At 42.4% G+C, this 21,591-nt stretch overlaps 1 protein-coding gene across 2 annotated transcripts in view; it reads right to left on the reverse strand.

Annotated features, from left to right (window-relative positions):
- Positions 1-20,638, reverse strand: part of znf608 (zinc finger protein 608) — a 48,473-nt gene extending 27,835 nt beyond the window's left edge. The window contains exons 1-2 of one of the 2 annotated variants that reach the window (XM_068703811.1): positions 20,232-20,638; positions 17,960-19,083 (exon numbers count right to left, since the gene is read on the reverse strand). In XM_068703811.1, coding sequence (XP_068559912.1) covers positions 17,960-18,877 — 918 coding nt within the window. In that variant the 5' untranslated portion in view covers positions 18,878-19,083; positions 20,232-20,638. Of the gene's footprint in view, positions 1-17,959; positions 19,133-20,231 lie in introns of those variants that run through there. The other variant, XM_068703812.1, reaches the window with a different exon arrangement.
- Positions 20,639-21,591: the final 953 nt, after the last annotated feature.

Below are 21,591 nucleotides of genomic sequence, written 5' to 3' on the forward strand. Positions count from 1 at the left end.
AACCCTCAGGCCTCCCTTCAGAAAGTCCCGAGAGGACAAAAATGACTTCAGTCCTGATCATAACCACCAAATATACATTTGTGTTCAGCAGTTTAATCCTTTGAATGCCGGTTTGTTAACATAATGCCCACGCTGTGGTGAAAAAGACCCTCATTATTTTCACAGTCCTGGATATGTAAATGATTAGCAACAGCAGTAATTATGATGCATTTTAGTTTTTGCGCTTTAAAAAAATTGCCTCAAAAAACTGCTTTAATAAAAATATTATTTACCACTTTCACTTTTTAACCAACTTCAGTCCCGATCAAATATTCATATATACTGTATATACACACACATATATATACACATATATATATATATATATATATATATATATATATATACTGTCTATATACGGATATATAGACACATATATATATACACACACACATATATATATATATATATACATATATAACGATTAATTCCTCCAAAGTTCAGGTCCGATCAAATATTCATTAGTTTTCAGAATTCCATATTTGTATAATGCCCCTGTGTTTATTTTAGGGGGAAATTGAATTATTTGCTGTATACTAAACGCTAGAGAGATGTTTTTGTTGTTGTTTACCGTCAACAATGATTAGCAAGCATATTGATTTAAATGCAGGAAACCAGAAAAATAGCATGTATTTCCCCCAAACATATAAAAACTAATAAATATAATAATAATAATTAAAAACCTGACATAATGAATGCATGGTTTTATAATGTGATGATCAAACATTATGTTTCAATGGGGACATTTTTGTCCTTAAAGGTCGGAGTGTCTGAATTTTGACTACTCAGTTTATTATAGACTTTTTTATAGGAGCTGAGGTTCAACTTGCATATGTAACTCATATGCATTTAAGAAGATTGAACTGAACAATTAAAAAGCCAAAAACGTCACTAGTGTGTGAGTCTCTCATCCTCTGTGCTTCCTGGAACCGTCTGTTAAACTCCCACACAGCTGCTGACAAAAACCACCCAGGACTTCATTCCACCAAATCACAAAGCAAATTAACTATAAAAGAAAAGAAAAAAAAAGCCCCGATCCCCGGTGTTTTCTGCTCGGCAGTAAACGCCTCTCTCCTCCCTCAGACAGCCAGAATAACAACGCTCCCATCGCAATACACACCGCACAGCAAAAATAATAAAAAAACACACAAAAGGCTGCTCCCTCGTGTGTTGGACGCTTCAAACAAATCATCTTTTCTAACACTGTTTCTTAATTAAAAAAAACAAACAAGCGACAAAAGCACAGCTGAACTGCAGCTTTAGCATTAAAGACTGTGTAGGATGTAAACATGCTGCTGTTTATGATGCTGGAGAGCTAGATCTCATGTCAATATGAAGCTGGTTAGCTTAGCTTAGCATAAAGACTGGAAACGGGTAAGGTCACATCTGCCATTGGCAACCATTTTGAGAAATGTTTAACTTTTTTAACATATTAAAAAAGCCACAAAAAACATCCCAAAATGAGTAGTTTTCAAAAAGATATTTGTCGCATTAGTGATATTTAAATATTTCTGTCACAGTCAGAAGACAGACAACGCTGCAGGTACGTTGGCGAGTTCACTGGAGCTCACACAGACGTTTAAAGACAATGTCGACGCAAACAGTTCAAAAGTTCAACCAACCCGTCGACGTCACAAACAAATTTGCAAATTGATTCAACCGACAAAGAACCAGATGAACCTGAACGACAAACAACACAAAAACTTGAGAACTCTTGGGAGGGAAAAGTACTCCGACATCTTTGAGCTGCACAGAAAATTATATTGCAGTTTGTATTTTGATAAAAAAAAATGACAAAGAATTGTGTTCAGTTATTGTGTTAGCATTCTTTTATGTCACATTTTCACTATGCTGACGATTAACTGCATTATATCTCAATCATTAAAAATGTAAATTGAGTTGGCAACCAAAAGCCGATGCCTGGTTGCCCGGCTTTGGTATCTTGTACCAAAGTGTAGAAATGTCAGCTCATAGTTTTAACGCTGGGATTTATATAATCTCATGTAAAGCATTATGTTCATAAAGTGTAAATATAATAACCTCTAGGTCGATATTTCCCTTACAGTAACCAAGTAGAGGCTGAACTTGGAATGGATGGTGAGAAGCTCAGTGTCTCTGGTTTGTTTTGTACTTTGGGAGTGAAGAGTTCATCTCTCTCCTCCAGGAACTCGTGCTGATTAAAAACTCTGCATCACCGTTTTCTGGCCTCGAGCTTCCTGCGATCATCGATTTCAGCGGTTGTGTTTTTTAGGGGGGTTATTTTTTCTCCGATATCTTGTTCGGTGAGGCCTTCAGCATCTGTGGCCGGCCAGCAAAGACTGAGAGAAAGCTTTCTCTAAACCTCACGGAGCGCATGAGGACCCACAAAACACTCAAATATGCATGGACCCTGGAGCTGTGCACAGACACACTATCTGCCTTCCTCACTTTGTCTCACACTAAACCCTTCCTCGTCTTCCTCACAGAGTCTCTGCTGTGATGCTTTAGTGGATTTCTTATGTCCACTTCTTCTAAAACAAAATGAGAAAAAGAACACTGACAGAGCAGTGAAACACAGATATGATTTCATCGTCTCGATCACAGGGTTGTTCTGTTGTGATAACATGTCAACGACAACAATAACAGACATTTTCACACAATAATAAAGTAATTATCTCTGAAATACAAATATTGTTTTTTCCATTAACAAATTGACCTTTTTATAATTTGATGTTTATCCAGATATCCTGAAGATAAAATAAAAACACATCGTCTTGAGGTAATGCGAAGACGTTAATTAGCCGCTAACCTGGCTGATTAGCTAATTATCCCACAGCCGCTACCCAACGTTAGCGCCGTGAGTTAGCATATCGTTAGCTGATTACAGTTCGTTGATGCGGTAACGTTAGAAAATCAGAGCTTTGTTTAATGGTAGCAGCTTTGCTTTGTATTTATTTTGGGGTTTCACCCGAGACGACTTTGACCAGAGTCCTCGAAAGTGAATCGTCATCACACGCTTCATTCTTACTTTGTTTTCCTTCCATGAAATCCACAAATATTCTCCTCTGATGGCAAATATTAGTCCTGCTGTTAATGAGACACGTCTGATGAACAGAGTTGCATTTTAAGAACCGAAAAACAGCTTTGACAGCTTGAAATTAAAAAAAGGTTTTACAAGACTGAACCTAAGGCTTGCATAATGTTTTGATAGGCTGAAGAAATATATCAAATGATTCTGTTTTCCTTCTTCACAACTGAAGAAATATATTCAATATTTTAAGCAATTTAACATATATAAACGTATAAATACATATATATATATATATATATATATATATATATATATATATATATATATGTATATATATATATATATAAGGTGGAGCATTGGCCCCAGACGGAGGAGCTATAAGATTAAAAAAATAATAACTAAAATGCAAAATGTGTTTTTTGATTTCTCCCCTTAAATCCTCTTCAGCAGTCAGAGAGAAGAAAACAGATCAGAAGAAATCTTTGAAGATTTGACTTCCATGTTTGCTTCGACTCACGGGAGCTCTGTGCCCAATCACAGATCACCCAAACTAATGGGGGGGGGGGGGGGGGCACCAGGGGAGCCGGCTGATTCCATTAATTCTGCCTCTGAAATCTATAATTAAACAAAGAAGCATTTTTTCATCTTCAGTTATTATGATTTAAATAATAAATCTTAAATCACGTTTTATGCTCAGAGTGAAGATAAAACCTGTTTGTCTTTAAGAAGAGTCAATGAAGAGTTTTCATCAATTCAATGATCCAAATATCCATCCATCCATCCATCCATCCATCCATCCATCCATCCGTTTGTACATCCATCCATCCATTTATCTTTCATCCATCTTTCATCCGCCTGTACATCCATCCATCCATCCATACATCCATCCATCCACCCGTCTGTACATCCATCCATCCATCCATCCGTTTGTACATCCATCCATCCGTCTGTACATCCATCCATACATCCATCCGTCTGTACATCCATCCATCCATTTATCTTTCATCCACCTGTACATCCATCCATCCATCCGTCTGTACATCCATCCATCCATCCATCCGTCCGTACATCCATCCATTTGTCTGTACATCCATCCATCCATCCATCCGTCTGTACAGCCATCCATCCGTACATCTTTCATCCGTCTGTACATCCATCCATCCGTCCATCTTTCATCCATCTGTACATCCATCCATCCGCCTGTACATCCGTCTTTTCATCTGTCTTTTCATCCGCCCATCGTTTTATTCATCTTTTTATCCATCCATCTTTCCATCTGTTGTCATTTCATCCACCTTTCCATCCATCCACCTTTCCATTCATCCATCTTTTCAGCCGTTGTCATTTCATCCATCCATCTCTCCTCCTCCTCCTCCTCGTCTGCTGAAGTGTTAACAGAAGCTGTAAAAGTGATTTTTGTCGACTCGTCTGATGAGAAAACGCTGCCTTCATCTCTTCTTCCTCTACTCATCCTCACCTCTTCTCCTCCATTCATTCTCAGTCTTTCTTCCTCATCACCTTTCCTTCCCTCTATTTTTTTGCACTTCTTGTCCTCCTTTCTTTCTCCTTCTCCTTTTTTCCTCCTTGTCTATTCTTCTTCCTCCTGCTCTTCTTCCTCTACCTTTTCTTGCTTAGTGTCCTCCTTTCATCCTTTTTTCCTCCTCTTCTTCTAATTACTTTCTGCCTGTCCTCTTTTCCCCTCGTTTTCTTTTTAATTCACCTCCTCATCCTCTACCCCTCCATGCTTTCCTTCTCCCCTTCCTGTCTTTCTTGTTTCTTTTTCTTTCTCCATCCTCTCTTCCTCCCCTTTCCTTTTATTTCCTCCAAACCTTTTTCCCTTCTTCCTTATTCCCCTCTCCCCTTCCTCCCTCCTTCACCCCTCTCCTTCCCTCATTGTACCCCCTCTCTCCTCCCCTTTTCTCTTCCTTTGTTCTTGTCCTCATGTCCTCCTCCTCTCCCCCTCTTTTCCTTCCTTTCCTCTTCCTCCTCTCCTCCTGAACCTTATTCCATCCCTCATCCTTCTGCTTTTCTTCCTTCCTCCTCTCTTTTACCTTTACTTCTGTCCTCTCCTTTACTTTCCTTCCCTCGCATCCTCCTTTTCTTTCTTTATTTTTGCTTCTTCCTATTTCCCGTCTTTGCTCCTCCTGCTTATTTCCTCCCATCTTCCTCTTCCTCTCTTTACCTGTTCTTTGTCATCATTTCCTCTCAAATATTCCTCCCCCTCTCCTTTTCTTTCTGTCCTTATTCTCCTCGCCTTCCCTCATCTTACGCCTCTCTCTTCTTGTCCTTTATCCTTGTCCTCATGTCCTCCCTGTCTCCCCATCTTTACCTTCCTTCCTCCTCATTCCATCTCCTCTCTTCCTCTCACAACATATTCCTCCTCCTATCTTTTACCTCGTTCTGTCCTCTCCTTTCCTTTCCTCTTATCCTCATTTCTTCATCTTTCTTCTTCTTATTTCCTGTCTTTGCCCTTCCTGCTGGTCTTTTCCTCCCTTCTCCCTTCCTTGCCTCTCACACGCCTTTTCCTTTTCCTTTCCTTCCAACCGATCCTGTTCTCTGTCTTTTTGTATTTTCTCAATTTTAATCCTGTTTCTCATCGTCCTCTTTCGTTCTTTCTTCCTCCTATTCCCCGTTCCTTTCTCCCCTCTTTCCTCCCCTCTTATTTTCCTCTTCCTACCCTTTTCTTCTTGTCCTCACGTCCTCCTCCTCTCCCCCCTCCCCTCCTCTTCCTCCTCCCCTCCTATTAAATCCTCCAGTGAGCAGCCACACCGACAGTTTTTTTCCCCCAGACAGAAATCATCCCTGTCTTTATTGTCAGGCCGCTGAAAGAGGAAGCATTGTGTGTGTTTGTGCAGACAGTCTGTGTGTGTGTGTGTGTGTGTGTGTGTGTGTGTGTGTGTGTGTGTGTGCAGACAATCTGTGTGTGTATTTGTGTTCTTTTGCGAATGGTAGCCATCTTTTTTTTTTTGTCCATTTTGTCTCTCATTTCTCTGCTCTCTCTATTTCCCTGCAGCGTCTCACACACACACACACACACACACACACACACACACACACACACACACACACACACACCACTTACCTCCCCATTGAAAGACGAGCTCTAATGGCGTGACATTACTCACTGCCATAATAACTCCTGCTGCTGCTAAAACACGCTGAAAACCAACAACCGCTTTCTTTCCCCTCGCCGACACCAGCAGCCGCTCAATCAGCCGCTAACAGCCAGCGAGCCTCCCAGAGTCACGTGTGTGTTTGCATGCGGCGTTTTCACATCGATGTCGTTACGAAGACGTCGCGGGCCTTTCAACGCGGCGGAAGAGTAACTGACACGTTAGCGACGACATAGTGAAGAGCAGATGTTGTCGTCTGTAACGACGCGACCCCAGATGTGACTGCTAATTAAAAAGCAGCAGCTCGTATGATAGCGTACGAAAACGTTACTCCCCTTTTTATCGTGCGTTTTCCTGCAGAAGTAACATTGTTCTGCTTGTTACATGCATTCAGGATTTTCAAAATAAACTTCCGTCTTCACAGAGAAGACTAGTTGAGGAAAAGATCGTCGTTTGGGTTCAAAAGGTACGGAACGGTACGGTCTCCTGGAGGAAACATTGATGTAGCATCTTTGACGCTTTTTTTGCGTCCCTGTTTTACTGATCTACGAATTACAGCAAATTCACGTTTATGGGTTTAGCTACGAACGCTGTGTGAGAACGTGTGACTAAAAAACATGTTTCTATACAACAGCAGGTATGTTCTGAAGGAAACATGAAGATGATGAAGACGTGTTAATTAACATATTTGTCACGTAATGCGTTCGTAACGGCACCTCTGTGGTTATTTTAACTCAAACAACCATCTTTTCCTGAAGATGCCTAAACTTAATTAAGTTGTTTCCTGTTTTTATTTTGAAAAGACTCAAGTTGAAGTTGATGCACGAAAAAAAAAAAAATTCCGTGAGATATCAAACGACACGTCGCTGTGGATCAGATCTGATGTGTCGCCTCTCACCCTCTTAAAGTCTCTTCATCCACGTCGACTGCTGACTGGAGGGAAAACAGAAACGGAAAATGTCGATTTTTGATCAATGAAAATAGTTGCAACTTCGCACTAAAGTTTAATCAGAGTTTTGTTTGCAAAAGCTTATTATTTTTTTATCCAAACCACTACTTTTTCCTAAAGCTAATTAAGTTGTTTCCTGCGAAGACAGAAGTTTATTTTGAAAAGACTGTTTGCATGCAACGAGCAGAAAATGACATTTGTCGATGGACTTTAGTAGGAAAACGAGGAGGAACTTCTCATGGATATCATACAAGGATACGTTGATGTTGAAGTTTAATCACAGCTAAACTATTTGGAGCATTTTGTTGCAAAAATGCATGAATACTCAGGCCGTTCTGAAAGCATTTGAGCAAAAAAACATTTCCAAGTTAGTGAATAATCATGAAAACAAACCTTGAGTTGTATTTCTCTTTTTTTTTTAAACGTACAATTTCTGGATAGTAGCTCCAACTTTAACAAACATAAATCTTAAATAAAGCTTTTAATGCACAAACTCTCTTTTCTTGCTACAAACACAGAAAATGTTCCAAACCAGAAGCTTTTAACCACAAACTCCACTAAATTGTCCCCATTCATTTTCCTCTGCGCTGATCGACTGAGATGAAAAGAATCCTTCATCTGACTTCAGACTTGAGAGCGAAAGCTCCCCCGGTGTGTAGAAAAAGAAGAGGATGTCAGGAAAAGCTGCAGTTAAATAAAATATGAAAAGAGAGAGAGACAGAGAGATGGAGAGAGACAGAGAGAGAGCGAGAGAGAGAGACAGAGAGCGACAGAGAGAGAGAGACAGATGGAGAGAGAGAGACAGAGAGAGAGAGAACAAGAGAGAGAAAGACAGAGAGAGAGAGCGACAGAGAGAGAGACAGATGGAGAGAGAGACAGAGAGAGAGACAGATGGAGAGAGAGACAGAGAAAGAGAGAGAGAGAGGGAGAGAGACAGCGAGATGGAGAGAGACAGATGGAGAGAGACAGAGAGAGAGACAGATGGAGAGAGAGACAGAGAAAGAGAGAGACAGAGAGAGAGAGACAGAGAGATGGAGAGAGACAGAGAGAGAAACAGATGGAGAGAGACAGAGAGAGAGAGAGACAGAGAGAGAGAGACAGAGAGATGGAGAAAGACAGAGAGAGAGCGAGAGAGAGAGACAGAGAGCGACAGAGAGAGAGAGACAGATGGAGACAGAGACAGAGAGAGAGACAGATGGAGAGAGAGACAGAGAAAGAGAGAGACAGAGAGAGAGAGACAGCGAGACAGATGGAGAGAGACAGATGGAGAGAAAGATGGAGAGAGACAGAGAGAGACAGAGTGAGACAGAGAGAGAGAGACACAGAGAGAGATAAAGAGAGACAGAGTGAGAGAGACAGAGAGAGAGAGAGAGACAGAGAGAGACACAGAGAGAAAGACAGAGAGAGAGAGAGAGAGAGAGACAGAGAGTGTGAGAAAAAGACAGAGAGAGAGAGACAAAGAGAGAACAAAAGAGAGAGACAGAGAGCGAGAGAGTGAGAGAGAGAGACAGAGAGCGAGAGAGAGCGAGAGAGAGACAGAGAGCGAGAGAGACAGAGAGAGAGAGAGAGAGAGAGAGAGAGAGAGACAGAGAGAGATTCTTGGTAGCGACAGACTGTTCCAGTGTTTCCTTCGGTTAGTGAGTGGGCGTATACGTTGTCCAACCACGAAGCCTCTCACACCGGCTGGCAGTGATACTCTGATCCCTAATGGAGTCTCTGAAAACACACTTCTGGGCCTCGAGTGGGAACAACGCTGTCGGCGCCGGCGTTTACTCCTCCTGCACTCGTCCTCCTGTTTCTGAGCTTCACTACACAGTCGAACGGAAAATCATCTTTCTAACAATTATTGAAATATATTTTAGTCTCGATCACCTCCATGATGCAGATGATTGATCATGTCTGCATTAATTTTAGCACTGGCTACACTACACACTCTTTTATGATAAGGACCAGATCTTTTATTTTTATTTCCATATATTTATTATAACACATGTCTGCATGCTTTTAATTCACCTTCAGCATCGTTTCAAAGAAAATAAATCACAATTTCGAAAGATAAATAAAAGTGAGCACTGGGAGAGAATAACGGCGTTCGGCTGTATATCGTGAGTACATCTTTATGACACTCTGAACGTTAGATATTTATGAGTCCAGCTGAAGCTTTTTATCACGACAGTGCTGCAGGAGGGCCACCAAAAATCGTTTGGGGATCTCACTCTGGGGACCATGAATATCTACAGCAAGTGACTTCCAGATCTACTGTAGTCTGTTTCTGGTGTTGAGATGTATTACACATCCAGACGATATACCCGCCACTAATCCACAGAGCTGTAACGTAATAATAACGTCATAATAACGTCATGAGTAGATCCAGACGGCTGAAAATCCAACGCTAGCTGTGAGAAAGAAGAGATTTGACATTTTTATAGTTAAAATGACAAACAACGGTTCGTATGATATCCTACCAAATGTTACTCCTCGTTTTTCTACTAAAGTCAGCAACACTTGTCAATTTCCTGTTTGTTACATGAATACAGTCTTTTCAAAATAAACTTGCTTTTTCACAGGAAACTACGTAGTTAAGTTTAGGCAATTAAAAGACTTAGTTAGATCGCGAAATAGGAATAGATGGTGAAATACGTGGTTAGGGTTAGAAAAAGATCATCGTTTGGGGGAAAGAAACTACGTAACTGAAGTTACGTGATACAATTTCTGCTCCTTACATGAATGCAGTCTTTTCAAAATAAACTTCCATCGCAGGAAACAACTTACTTAGGTTTAGCTCACAAAACAACTTCATTAGGTTTAGGAACAGAGGAGCAGACGTGTCGTTACTGAAGTGTGTATTCGTCACCAGTTACGTGACCATCTGATACGATACTGAAAATGGTCAAATAAACATTTTCACTGATGTCTTGTTTGTTAAAATTAAACATTTTTTGCCTACGTTTGCCTTCCGCCTGTCTGATGTCTGATTGATACAAAATTAATGAAAACAAATACATTTCCCAACAATAGGAAAAGTGATCTTCAAGGATGTTCGTGGTCCTCAAGTCTCCGTGGAATAAGGACGACCCTGAACACATCTTGTGTTCATTGAGCTCATTTGTGAGTCAGATGCAAAATCAATTTTGTTCTAAATTCAAAACAAGATTCTCCCGAAAGGCTGTCGAGACGCAGCGCCTTTTGAGACGAGTTCATGTTCAAATTCATGACATTGAGCCACGTCTCGTTTTCTAACATTGAAGTCATTCAGCCACATATATCTTCTGTGTGCTGAAGTCATCACTAAGATATCAGCTTCAAGTCCCGATGATGAATATGACGTAGAGTAGAGAGGTCTATTGGTACAGGGACAGCATTGTCCCCTTTTTGTCTTCGTCGCTTGGTCCGGCTTGTTCTTTGGGATGATATAACGTTAACGAAACGAAAGTTAAAGCAACAGGACCACTTAGTTTTAGGAAAAACGTCACAGTTAGACTTAAAATAACTACGCACAGTTAGGCTTCGGCAACAAAACCACAACACTTTGTGTCAAACACCGGTCTCCTGGTTTCTTGTTGGACCCATCCACCCAGATTCTACATCATGTGACTAGTTTGTAGTTTCCTCCGTAATAAAGAACAGAGAGAGAGTTTTAAATATCAATCAGGCGATTAAACAGCCACTTTTGAGAATTGCTTGTGCTTTACTTTCTCAAATTTGGTGTTTTCTTCTTTCTTTTTTTTACGTCGTAGTTGACTGAATATTCGGGGGTTTGGGACCGTAACGTCTCTTTTACGGGTTCACACTGAAACGTGGACGCTCTGCCAGCGTCGCTCACGATCTTCAGCTTTCCTTCTATTTCACACACCGATAATCTACTGTGAACCGTATAAATGATACATTACATGTAAATAAAGTTATGATTGAAATTAAGTGATTCTGATAAATGATACGATATGCATCCCACGCTTTTGACCCCCCCCCCCCCCCCCCCCCTTCTCGCCTTGATGTTCTCCGTTTCAATACCCCCGATTAGAAACGGCCTAATGTCTCCGCTGGTTGTGACTACGGTTTTTAAATCAAGTACTTATTCCACTTAATTTGTCAGTTATGTTTGAACACACACACACACACACACACACACAGAAGACAGACAGATCAACAAGAACAGAACAATTAAATGGACACTTTTGCGACTTATGCACCTGCAAGTTCTCAAAGGATTGTTTGTGAGGGTTCATTGTATATTTAGTCAAATTAACTGAAGTTTTTGGGGGTTTTTATCAGCGATTCCACCATTCACCATTTATATTCGGTGCTTGCTGCTGACACAAACCTTTTTTAAATCAACGCTCTCTCTCTCCTCGAACACGACTCACGGTTAAACAGCCGTTAATGTCACGTCTTTGAACACGTCAGATGTGACGACTCTGCAGACGTGAGTCAGACATTTTGTGGGGGTTTTTTTTTTTGGGAAGACGTTGGAGAAACGTCTGAGTGACGCCCGCTGAGGTTTTTGGCTGCAGCCAATAAACAACATCAGAGTGCTGATGATTGTCATCATCAACCGGACACACGCGTGAGGCGAGTTTGAATCCCGCTGAGGACCGGAGAACCTTTAGGCTGGTGATGAACAGCAAGAGTACTTGCATAATTTGTCCATGAAACCACAAAAAAGCATTCAAAACCAAAGTTTTAAAGATGGTGTCGCACAAAACAATTCCTCCGCTCGGTCAGTTATCTTCTTACCAAACTGAAAGTTCTCCCACCAATCCAACATCTCCTCAAAGACGGATCGTAGGATATCTTACCAACACGTTACAGCTCATTTTTAGTGCCTCTTCCTCCGAAAAGATGGTGAAATACTTAATTATGTTTAATAAAAGATGGTGGTTTGGATTCAAAATAAGTACGGAAGTTGCGTAACTTAACTTCTCGTCTCACACAGGGACGAACAAACGTCTCCTGGATGAAAGACTTTATTCTTCCCCCGTTCACGTAGATTACATGAGATTTGTTTTTGTGGGATTACTACAAATTAAAGCTCATTCATTTTTTCGTAGGTATGGATACGAACACTAGATGAGAACAGCTTGACCAATATGATACCTCGACTTCTACAGTTTCAACATCAGATATCAGAAATGTGAACAGAAGGAGATTCATCCCCAAACCACTACATCGTTACATCACTAGTCTTCCTAGCCAACGTTAAAATAAAATAAACTGTTGTGCCTACAACAAGTCTGGTATACTACTAGTATACTAGTAGTATACTAGCATAAAAGTTCTTTACATATTGCCCTGCAGAGAAACTCACTTGAAAAATCACTATTTTCACCTCGTTTGATATTCGTTTCATGCTATTCAAATAATGAATTTGTCAGTTAAAAGAATATTTTTTGAGCCAAAAAAATCGACTTATTTCACAACATCTCCGTCTTCGTCACACCGTAACAAGACACGATGTGTTCAGAGGCATCGCTGACGCCTCGTTTTTTGCATTCTTGTTTGGCATCATTAGCGCGCTGTAAGTGTGAACGTGAACGAGGTGAGTTAAACCCGAACAGCTGCTCGGGCTCCTTCCTGTACAGGCTGATGGTTTGGTGAGAAAATACTTCAAGTGACAAAATGAGAATGTGTGTTGAAAGAAGTCCCTGAAAAGCTCCGTCTGTAGGTCAAATCAACACCAACAAAATTAGTATTTTCTGTCTTTGTTTCAGAGTCTTTGACTAAGATGCAGTGATTAAAAAGCGGGTTTTCTTTTTCTCTCGGCTGTGAAAGTTGGAAGAAGCTTTGGTCCTCTGGCTCTTAAATCCTCGAAATGTTTGGAAATTGGCGTTACATCTCTGCTCAGGAAGCGTCGCCGCAGGCTGTTCACTGAAATGACTGCACACTCACAAACACAGACACACACCAACACTTCAGTTACCTGATACGTCGTTGTGTTTCATCTGCAGACGCACATTTCCAACCCGATGAAGCAATAAGTACCACGTCTGAACGGAGATCACATGTATGATTGTGTTGTGTTTCATTTTAATGATAATCATGAACTTGAGTTGTTTTGCATGTAACTGTAGTGCTTTTCTGTACCGCGTGAAGCACTTTGAATCGACTCTGTGTTGAATGTTCTAGATAAATCTAAAGCGTTTCACTAAAGGGAAACTCGGTAAAATCTCTTCAGACGCTGCTCTGGCTCCAAAGTGCTGCAACTGTCGCAAATTCTCTGCCGGTATGAATAGTTTTGATGCAAGATATTCACAGACGAGTACTTTGCATTAACATGTACTTTATACTTCTACTCCACTACATCTCAAAGGGAAATATTGCAGTTTTTACTTCACTATATATATTATTATACAGCTTTGGTTACTTTGTATATTCATATTAAAATAAAAAATAAACTCATAAATTCAGTTCTTATACGTATTACTCACAACTATAACTATATATATATATATATATATATATATATATATATATATATATATATATATATACACACAGTAACATTTTGAATGCATGACATTTACTTGTAACAGAGTATTTCTACACTGTTGTATTGGTACTATAACTGAAATAAAAGGTCTGAATACTTCAACATGAATCACAACATTTCTGCTATAACGCTTTATAACCCTGTGCATTTCCCAGCATGCACCTCTCCTCGTCACGCTCTACCGATCCAGGATGCTCGCTCAGGATCAAACATGTGACATCACAGCCCCCCCCCCCCCCCCCCCCGAACAAACTAAAAAATGGAAACAGAGCCTGAACAAAAAGAATACTCCACCAGGTAAAAAGATAAAACACACAACATCTCACCGCGGTTACAACAAAACAAGATGTTAAAACCGGGACTGGCCGGATATCGACGCGCACGTTTAGCGCTGATCAGATAAACCGATGGAATCCAACAGGCTGTTTTTCGTTCTCCCTTCGGCCTGCAGGGATCCAGCGCTGACAGACAGGAAGTGATCGCAGAGCGGGCCGCTGTCATTCACGGAGCAACCCGAGTGAAAATCTCTTTGTCATGCAGATGACAGTCTGAGCTTTCAAGCAGCCGCGGAACTGCTGCTTATTTTCTGCCAACGAGGCCGCATCAGATTTTAAATGGCAGCTCGGTTTTCGTTTCAGCCGTTCGCTAAAAAGGTCTTTCAGGTTTTCTTTGTGTATTTTTCTTTTTAGCCATGATTGGCGGCAGGACTCCACTCTTTGGTCCCGGCTGAAATGTCTCAACTATTGGATGAAATCTAGTTCAGACAGTCATGGTCCCCAGAGGATGAATCCTAAAGACTTTGGTGCCGTACTGATCCTCCCTTAAACACACAGTTTAACGTTAACCATCAGAGTGTAAATAAAGTTCTCCTGACGATGGTTCTCCTCCAGTACTCAGTAGAACATGTGGTTCTAGTCTCTGATCTCTGATCATGTTTCATTGTTAACAACTAATCAAGAGGAGAGCTAGTAACGTTAGCAGCACCGCTAACGGCTAACCAACGGAGGTTCACTTCAGTTACATCATGATGCCTTCAGGCGCTGCTTAGTGAACAAGAGTACTGGCTGAAGGTAGATTATAATGTTATCGTGATGTGTTCACATGTAATCTGTAAAATTTAGTTTTTGGTGGTAAACTTGAATAAATCCAGTAGTTTGAAGGAGATGTTTTCACATGAATATAAAATAGATATTAGAGGTGAAAGTCTTCAGAGAGGTTGAAATAATTTTTGGGGACGGTGGGAAAAAAAATTATATTCTGCATCCTTGTAGACCAGCTGCTGTAATCAAACAACAAAGAGATCTGTATCTATTAATATGGATCATCAATTATCGGCTATTGGTGGCGAAAAAGGGTGATCAGGAATCTCTAAAAGGTAGGGCGGGGCTACACAGTGATTGACGGGTCTCTAACAGAGACGTATGCGGCGTCTCTATACTTCTCTCCTCCACAGCCCAAATATGGTCACTTCCTGTTCACTGGTTGCAGAAAACCAAGATGGCGATGGCCAAAATGCCAAATTCGAGGCTTTAAAACATCAGTCCACGAGCCAACGAGTGACGTCAAGACGTCCACTTCTTACATACAGTCTGTGGGTTTAGGCAACAAAAGCAAAACAAGACACCCGCTGTCAAACAAACAAATAAATAAAAAATACCACATACACAAAACCAATAGATTGTATGTTGTGTCTCACCATGACACTGTAACTGAGCTGACTTAGCATGAGGACACGCTAAACATTGTACCTGCTGAATGTCAACATGTTAGCGTTCCTGCAGACTCTACATACGATGCGTTCAGGCACAGTATTGTACACAATCACTGTACTTGTGCACATAAAATGGAAGAAAATAGACTTTAAAAAAGAACTCGAGCTGTGTGGACCGCTGCGTTGGTTGAAATATAAGCAGATCCATTAAATCAGATGAAAATACTGAGCACAAAAGAGCTCGGCCCTCTCTGTAAAACATAATTAATACACGGTTCTCTTTAATTAAACCTTATTTATAAGCTTTGTTTAATATCCAGGCTATTTCATATATCCAGTGCCTCCACATTGGCTCCTGTCAGCAGGGGTGTAACCAGTTAATCCAATTTTGATTCAATGTAAATTAAACGCATCTTAAAAACATTCTCACTCGTGATTTGAATTGATTCATTTTCAATCTTCCCAACAACAACAACAAAAAAGAGTAATAGCTATAAAGACGGTTCACGTTGATGTCTGAACTGTCGATCATTCGATCGGTAAATATCATGAAAGAACAAAGAACGTGTTAAACTTTATGTAACTAACTTCACGTTTCAAGCACACACTTTGAGAAATATTAATATATCAAAAAATAAACCTCAAGTAGTCAGTTTTTTATAAAAAAAAAATAAATGTTTTGGCCCAAATGCATTTTACAGAATTTGGCCAAAAAACCCTAAACAAAACAAAACATCTGTCTCGTATCTCCAAGAATTCAGGTCCAACAAATCCTCAGTTCTTCCTCAAACAGAAGAGTTGGTCAGCAGCTTCCAGAAGGTTCTCTTTACAGATAAACTGGTCATCCTCGTTAGAATGCACCCTCCTCCTCTGCTTCCTCCTGAAGGACATCACACTACTTCCTGTACTTGGCTTTTTTACGACTCTAGTTACTCTGAATACAGTGAGCTGAACCTCACCCAGTCACAAACAGGAGGTGAGAAGAGCCGGTCTTTAGAAGCAAAAACTGTGGAGCGTCTTCTCAACGTAAAACATGGCTTTTTATATCATTTCTCATCTACATTTTAAGAGTCTGTTTTCAGTCCAATATACGGATACAAAAAACATAATTGAGGAATATAAACTTGTTGTTTTGTATCAATTTGAATAAGTCAAACTCAAATGTGTTTTTGTTAAACATCAGTGGGAAATTAACATTTTAAAAGAAGGGAACATGCGATCAAAGATGAACTATGAACTTGTACGTGTCCGACTGTCTGTATCAGCTTTAACAGAAGGTAACGGTCGCTGATCTGCTTCCAGCTCACCGTCGCTTGTGCCAGAAATCGAGGTCACAGCGAGTCTCAGTCTGAAGTGTTTGAACGCTGCTGAAGCTCAACAACCGTCACACAAAAACAAAAAGCTTCAGTGCAGCCGAGATCACTGCTGACACAATGAATGACAGTCACCACAGAGCTCAGGGAGAGTGTGTGTGTGTGTGTGTGTGTGTGTGTGTGTGTGTGTGTGTGTGTGTGTGTGTGTGTGTGTGTGTTTCACAGCCGAATGGGAATCCTTCAGATCAACAAATAAACAAAGCAGGCCAGCGTTCCTCCTGTCAGCAGCATCTGCCAGCAGCAGGGAGGATGCTCCTCTTCCTGGTCCTGGTCCTGGTCCTGATCCTGATCCTGATCCTGCATCCACAGAAAATAAAAGCTCCTCTCGGACAATCCTCCATCTGTTTGGATCCGTGTCCTCTGCTGTCATGTCTCTCCCTCTCCTCCCATAAACTCCCTCCATCTTTGTCTCTCCGGATGCGGATGACTTATTTAAACCCCCCCCCCCTCCCCCCCCCAAAAAAAAATAAAATGATTTCACAAGTGGCAACATCTCCTTTAACAGACTAGAACATGTCTCGTTAAATCCACAGCAGTCGACCTGTCGACCTGCAGGATTCATGAAACACTCTGTCCCACGCTCTCACACCTGACATACCAGTATCTCCACAATGGAGAGAGCAAACACACACACACACACACACACACACACACACAGAGAGAAGAAGGGAGGATTTACATTCTTATCCTCACGTCTTTGCTTTGAGTTGCACATGTATACATAGTTGCTCTCTTTCTTTTGGCTTTAATCTCCAGCGAAAACAAGGAGGCCTGGATTAAATGGTTCTGAGAGGAGGAGGAGGAGGAGGAGGAGGAGGAGGACACAGTGCTGCTCCCTCCTCTCTTCATCTCCCCTCCAAAAGACACCCAAAAAAAACAAAAAAAAAAACAATCCCAGTCCATCAGCATGTTAAATAAGAGCAGACAGATGGGACAACGACACCAGCTGAGCCACAACAATAGAAAACAAACAGCATCTCCATCTCCGTCCATTTAAACAGCCCTGCGTGTGTGTGTGTGTGTGTGTGTGTGTGTGTGTGTGTGTGTGTGTGTGTGTGTGTGTGTGTGTGTTCTTTGAGGCCTTCACACCTGCATCTCACTTCACTGTGTGTGCTCTGAATATATGAGGAAATCAAACACACATTCCTCTGTGTTCCTAATGTGTGCCGCCTCTAGGTGTTCAACGTGGAGGCTGCTGTGCGCGCACACATCTCTTCTGTTCTGTTATTAATATTCACAATCTTATGATTGGCCTCCAGACAATAAGAGCCGCTTACCTTCTCGGCTCCTCTGTGTTTCTTGGCCGCCGGCGTGTCGTCATGCTGCCGCCTGACAACAATAGCGCCGCCGCCGCTTTTAACTCCACAATCCAGCGCGCTTTTATTACTCCCGCTGACGTTGTTAATGTGGCCGTTATCTCCCGGGATCCTGGAGTCCTGCGCGGCGCAGTGGCAGTGTCCGGCGCCGTTGGGGCAGAGAGGATGCTCGGGCAGGGCGCACGAAGGGAGGAAGGCGGCGGAGGGAGGAGGAGGAGGAGGCGGCGGCGGAGGAGGAGACGAGCCATCGCCGGGCTTCTCTTTCCTCGTCCGGGCGGGAGGAGGAGGAGCGGCGGCGTCCCTCTCCCGGTCCCGGTCCCGGTCCCTCTTCCAGCCCCGGATCACGTTCTTCCCCTTCCTCTCCTCCTTGCCTTTGGCGCATGTCGCAGCAGAGGCCGCGGGCACTTCGGAGACGCCGTTGTTGTTGTTATTGTTGTTGTTGTTGTTGTTGTTGTTGTTGATGATGATGATGCCGCTCCCGCCGCCGTCCGCGTCCCTGCTGACCGCTGAAATCATGTCCACACCTTCTGCACCGACGCTGCGTCCTTGAGCCTCCCGACGCTGCTGCTGCTGCTTACCGACGCTCACCTCTCCCGCAGCCGCGGAGTGTTCCGCCGCCTCCGGTTCCTCTCGTCCCTCCCGACCGGCTCGGCTGCGTTTGAGCGCGGATCTCCTCGGCTCCGACCCGCCGCTGCCGCCGCCGACAGGTCCCCGGGTCTGGAGCGAGGGCAGGGCCGCGTGTCTGTCGGCTGGGCCAGCGGCGCTGGAGGAGGAGGAGGAGGTGATGGAGGAGGAGGAGGAGGAGGTGTGGTTGGGTGACAGCTCCCTGCAGTCCGTCAGCAGCCCTCCGTGCTCCCCGGCTCTCAGGAAACGGTTCATCTCCTCCTTTTTTGTCCTCGTGTCCTTTGTCGATCTTCACAATAATCAGCATTCAAGTCATCGTCAGCCCGCCGCAGTGAGGCAGCGAGCAGCGCGCTGCAGGTGGACGCGTGCAGGTCTGGATCAGGCCCGGTCCACCACACAGCACGGGGCTGAATGACAGCTGGGGGGTTCAGGTGCATGCTTTTATGGAGCCCGGGTCTCATCTGAAATAAAAGAAATAAAGAAGAATATCACAATAAAAGTACAACAAAGTAAAACACACGCACTGCAAAATGTACACATTTAAAATGAGGAAATATAATAAATAATGATTTATTATATGCATTCTGATCGTATTATCTTCTGCTGTAATAATAACATCCTTATATTCTAGTGAACACGGGGTTTTATTTCTCTCTAAACGTGAATAAAGTCACACATTTGATTTTGAGTTTTCTTTTTAAATAGCTCTGGTTCCTGCTGGCCACAGCGGGGCGCTGCTCGTGTTTTCTTTATTGTTCAAACATCTGCTCAGGTGTGACTGATTGTCCTCCTTCATGGAGATGTAACAGTGGCACTGATTGGCCACAGGGGGCGCTGCAACACCACGTTTACATCACACAACACAGTAATCAGCATGCTTCATGGTAAAACTATAATATAAAGGACACAAGCCTGGTGTTTCTACATTTGAGAGATTTTCTGAGGATATTGTGCTTATTTTTTAATTAAAATATGTATTTACAGAGGCTGTGTCATATTTATAATGTCCCAGTTAAAACTACACACAGAAGAAACGTTTTCCAAAAGCAAAAAGTACGGTAAATAAAGAGGTTTTGACATTACATTCATTTAGCAGATGCTTTTATCCAAACCGACTTACAATTCAGTATCTATCTACACACCGTAGACGCAGCTACGGGAGACATTTTGGGGTTAAGTGTCTTGCTCAAGGACACATTGACATGAGACTAGCAGAGCAGGAGCCGGGGATCGAACCACCAACCCTCTGACTGAAAGGCGGCCCTGCTCTCCACTGTGTACATAAGAATCTAATGCCAACATCAATATGACTCAAAAGCCATACGTTGAAATGACATTTGTGTTCAAAGTTAAAGTAGCAGTAAAGTGTAAAAGTACTCCACCACAAGTGAAAGAATGGCCTCGTTTGGAGTCAGACAACACAAGCTCTGCAACATATAATAAAAGTGAATTATTATTGCAGATAGATAAACATGTAAACATCACACAAACCTTAAATAAAAGAAAGTAAAATAAGTAAAAGTTAAGTCAACCATTTCCTGGCCAAACACAATACGACCAATAACGAAGCATCCATGTCACTTTTATGCTAACAAACGATGCTACTTACTCAACATGTGTAATCTGTGAAGGAGAGGACGGCGTTGGATCGTGGCCTGCTGTCCCATGTGACTGCCTCAGGTGAGCTCTGGAGAGGAAGGTAAGCACTTCCTGTTTCCAGGGTCAATCAGAGACACTCCACAGGAGAACCACCAGGGGGCGGCAAAGTCAAAACAGGGCACAAGAAGCTTCATTTTTCTTTACAACGTGTCTACAATCAGGGAGATAAACTCTTAGTCTGAGAGGTAGCATTCAGCATTCCATGTCTTATGGTAGAGATCCACCAAATCCAACAAACAGAAAGACGTTACGGAACCCCCAACGGTCCGGCAGGTGAGCGAGTCTTGGTTCTGGCTCGAACTGTTTTCGCATAAAGGTTGAGTCTTGATTATGCAAATGTTGATGCGGCAGGCGGGCGGGCGGTCTGTCGTATCCAACGTAGTCCTCAACTTTACACACACCTCTGTATTGGACAGTGTTGTGCATTTTGGGGGATCTATTAGAAGAAATAGAATATAATAATCATAACTATGTTTTCTTTAGAGTATATTCTCCTGAAACTAAGAATCGTTGTGTTTTTCTTAGCTTGGAATGAGTCCTTCATGTCTACAGGAGCAGGTCCTCTTCACAGAGTCCATGTTTCTACAGTGGCCCCGAACGGACAAACCAAACACACAGTCTCTAGAGAGAGCCTTTTGTGTTTTTACGTTACCTGGAGGCCACCTTAGTTCTCCACACGCTTGTGAAACTGCGGTAACGTGAGCCGCAGAGTGCAAAGCCAAGGTACAAAACCTGTGGACTAAAGCTGTAGTGTCTCTGAGCACCAGAGTCCCTTTAGAAAACCTCTCATTGTACTGCAGCATGGTCTGACAGTCTGCTCCTCTCAGTCCTGGTTCTGGTTCTCTGCTGGAGGATCTGGGTCTGTTCGCGGTGGACCAGGTCTCTGCTGGAGTCTGAGCTGAAGGAGGTTCTGGTGAACCTGCATGAGTTCATCTGGTTTCACCAGAATCCGACCCAGTGGCTCCGATGACGAGCATCAAGAATAACTCTATAGAAATAGACCATCTTCTCTCTGATGGTCTCTGTACTGATGGAGGTCTGATAGAGGACCAGGACTACACTGAGACTGGTTCAGGACCAGTTAAATGTTCCTCACAGTAAGTACAGTACTTAATAAGTAAGTAAATGTTCTCAGTTACGACACACCTGACATGTAAAGAAGTGTTTTTCAGTGAAAGTAGAACACAGTCAGCTTGTCCATCATTGACCAGAGTCCCTGATAAGAGACTCGGGGCCACAGGAGGAGGATGAGGAGGACGAGGAGGACAAGGGTTCACTGAAGTATCAAACCAAACAAACAGAGACACTGT

This window comes from Cebidichthys violaceus, unplaced genomic scaffold (assembly GCF_023349555.1).
Source record: "Cebidichthys violaceus isolate CVI_PGR_0920_01 unplaced genomic scaffold, fCebVio1.0.p SCAF_9, whole genome shotgun sequence".
Classification (NCBI taxonomy): domain Eukaryota; kingdom Metazoa; phylum Chordata; class Actinopteri; order Perciformes; family Stichaeidae; genus Cebidichthys; species Cebidichthys violaceus.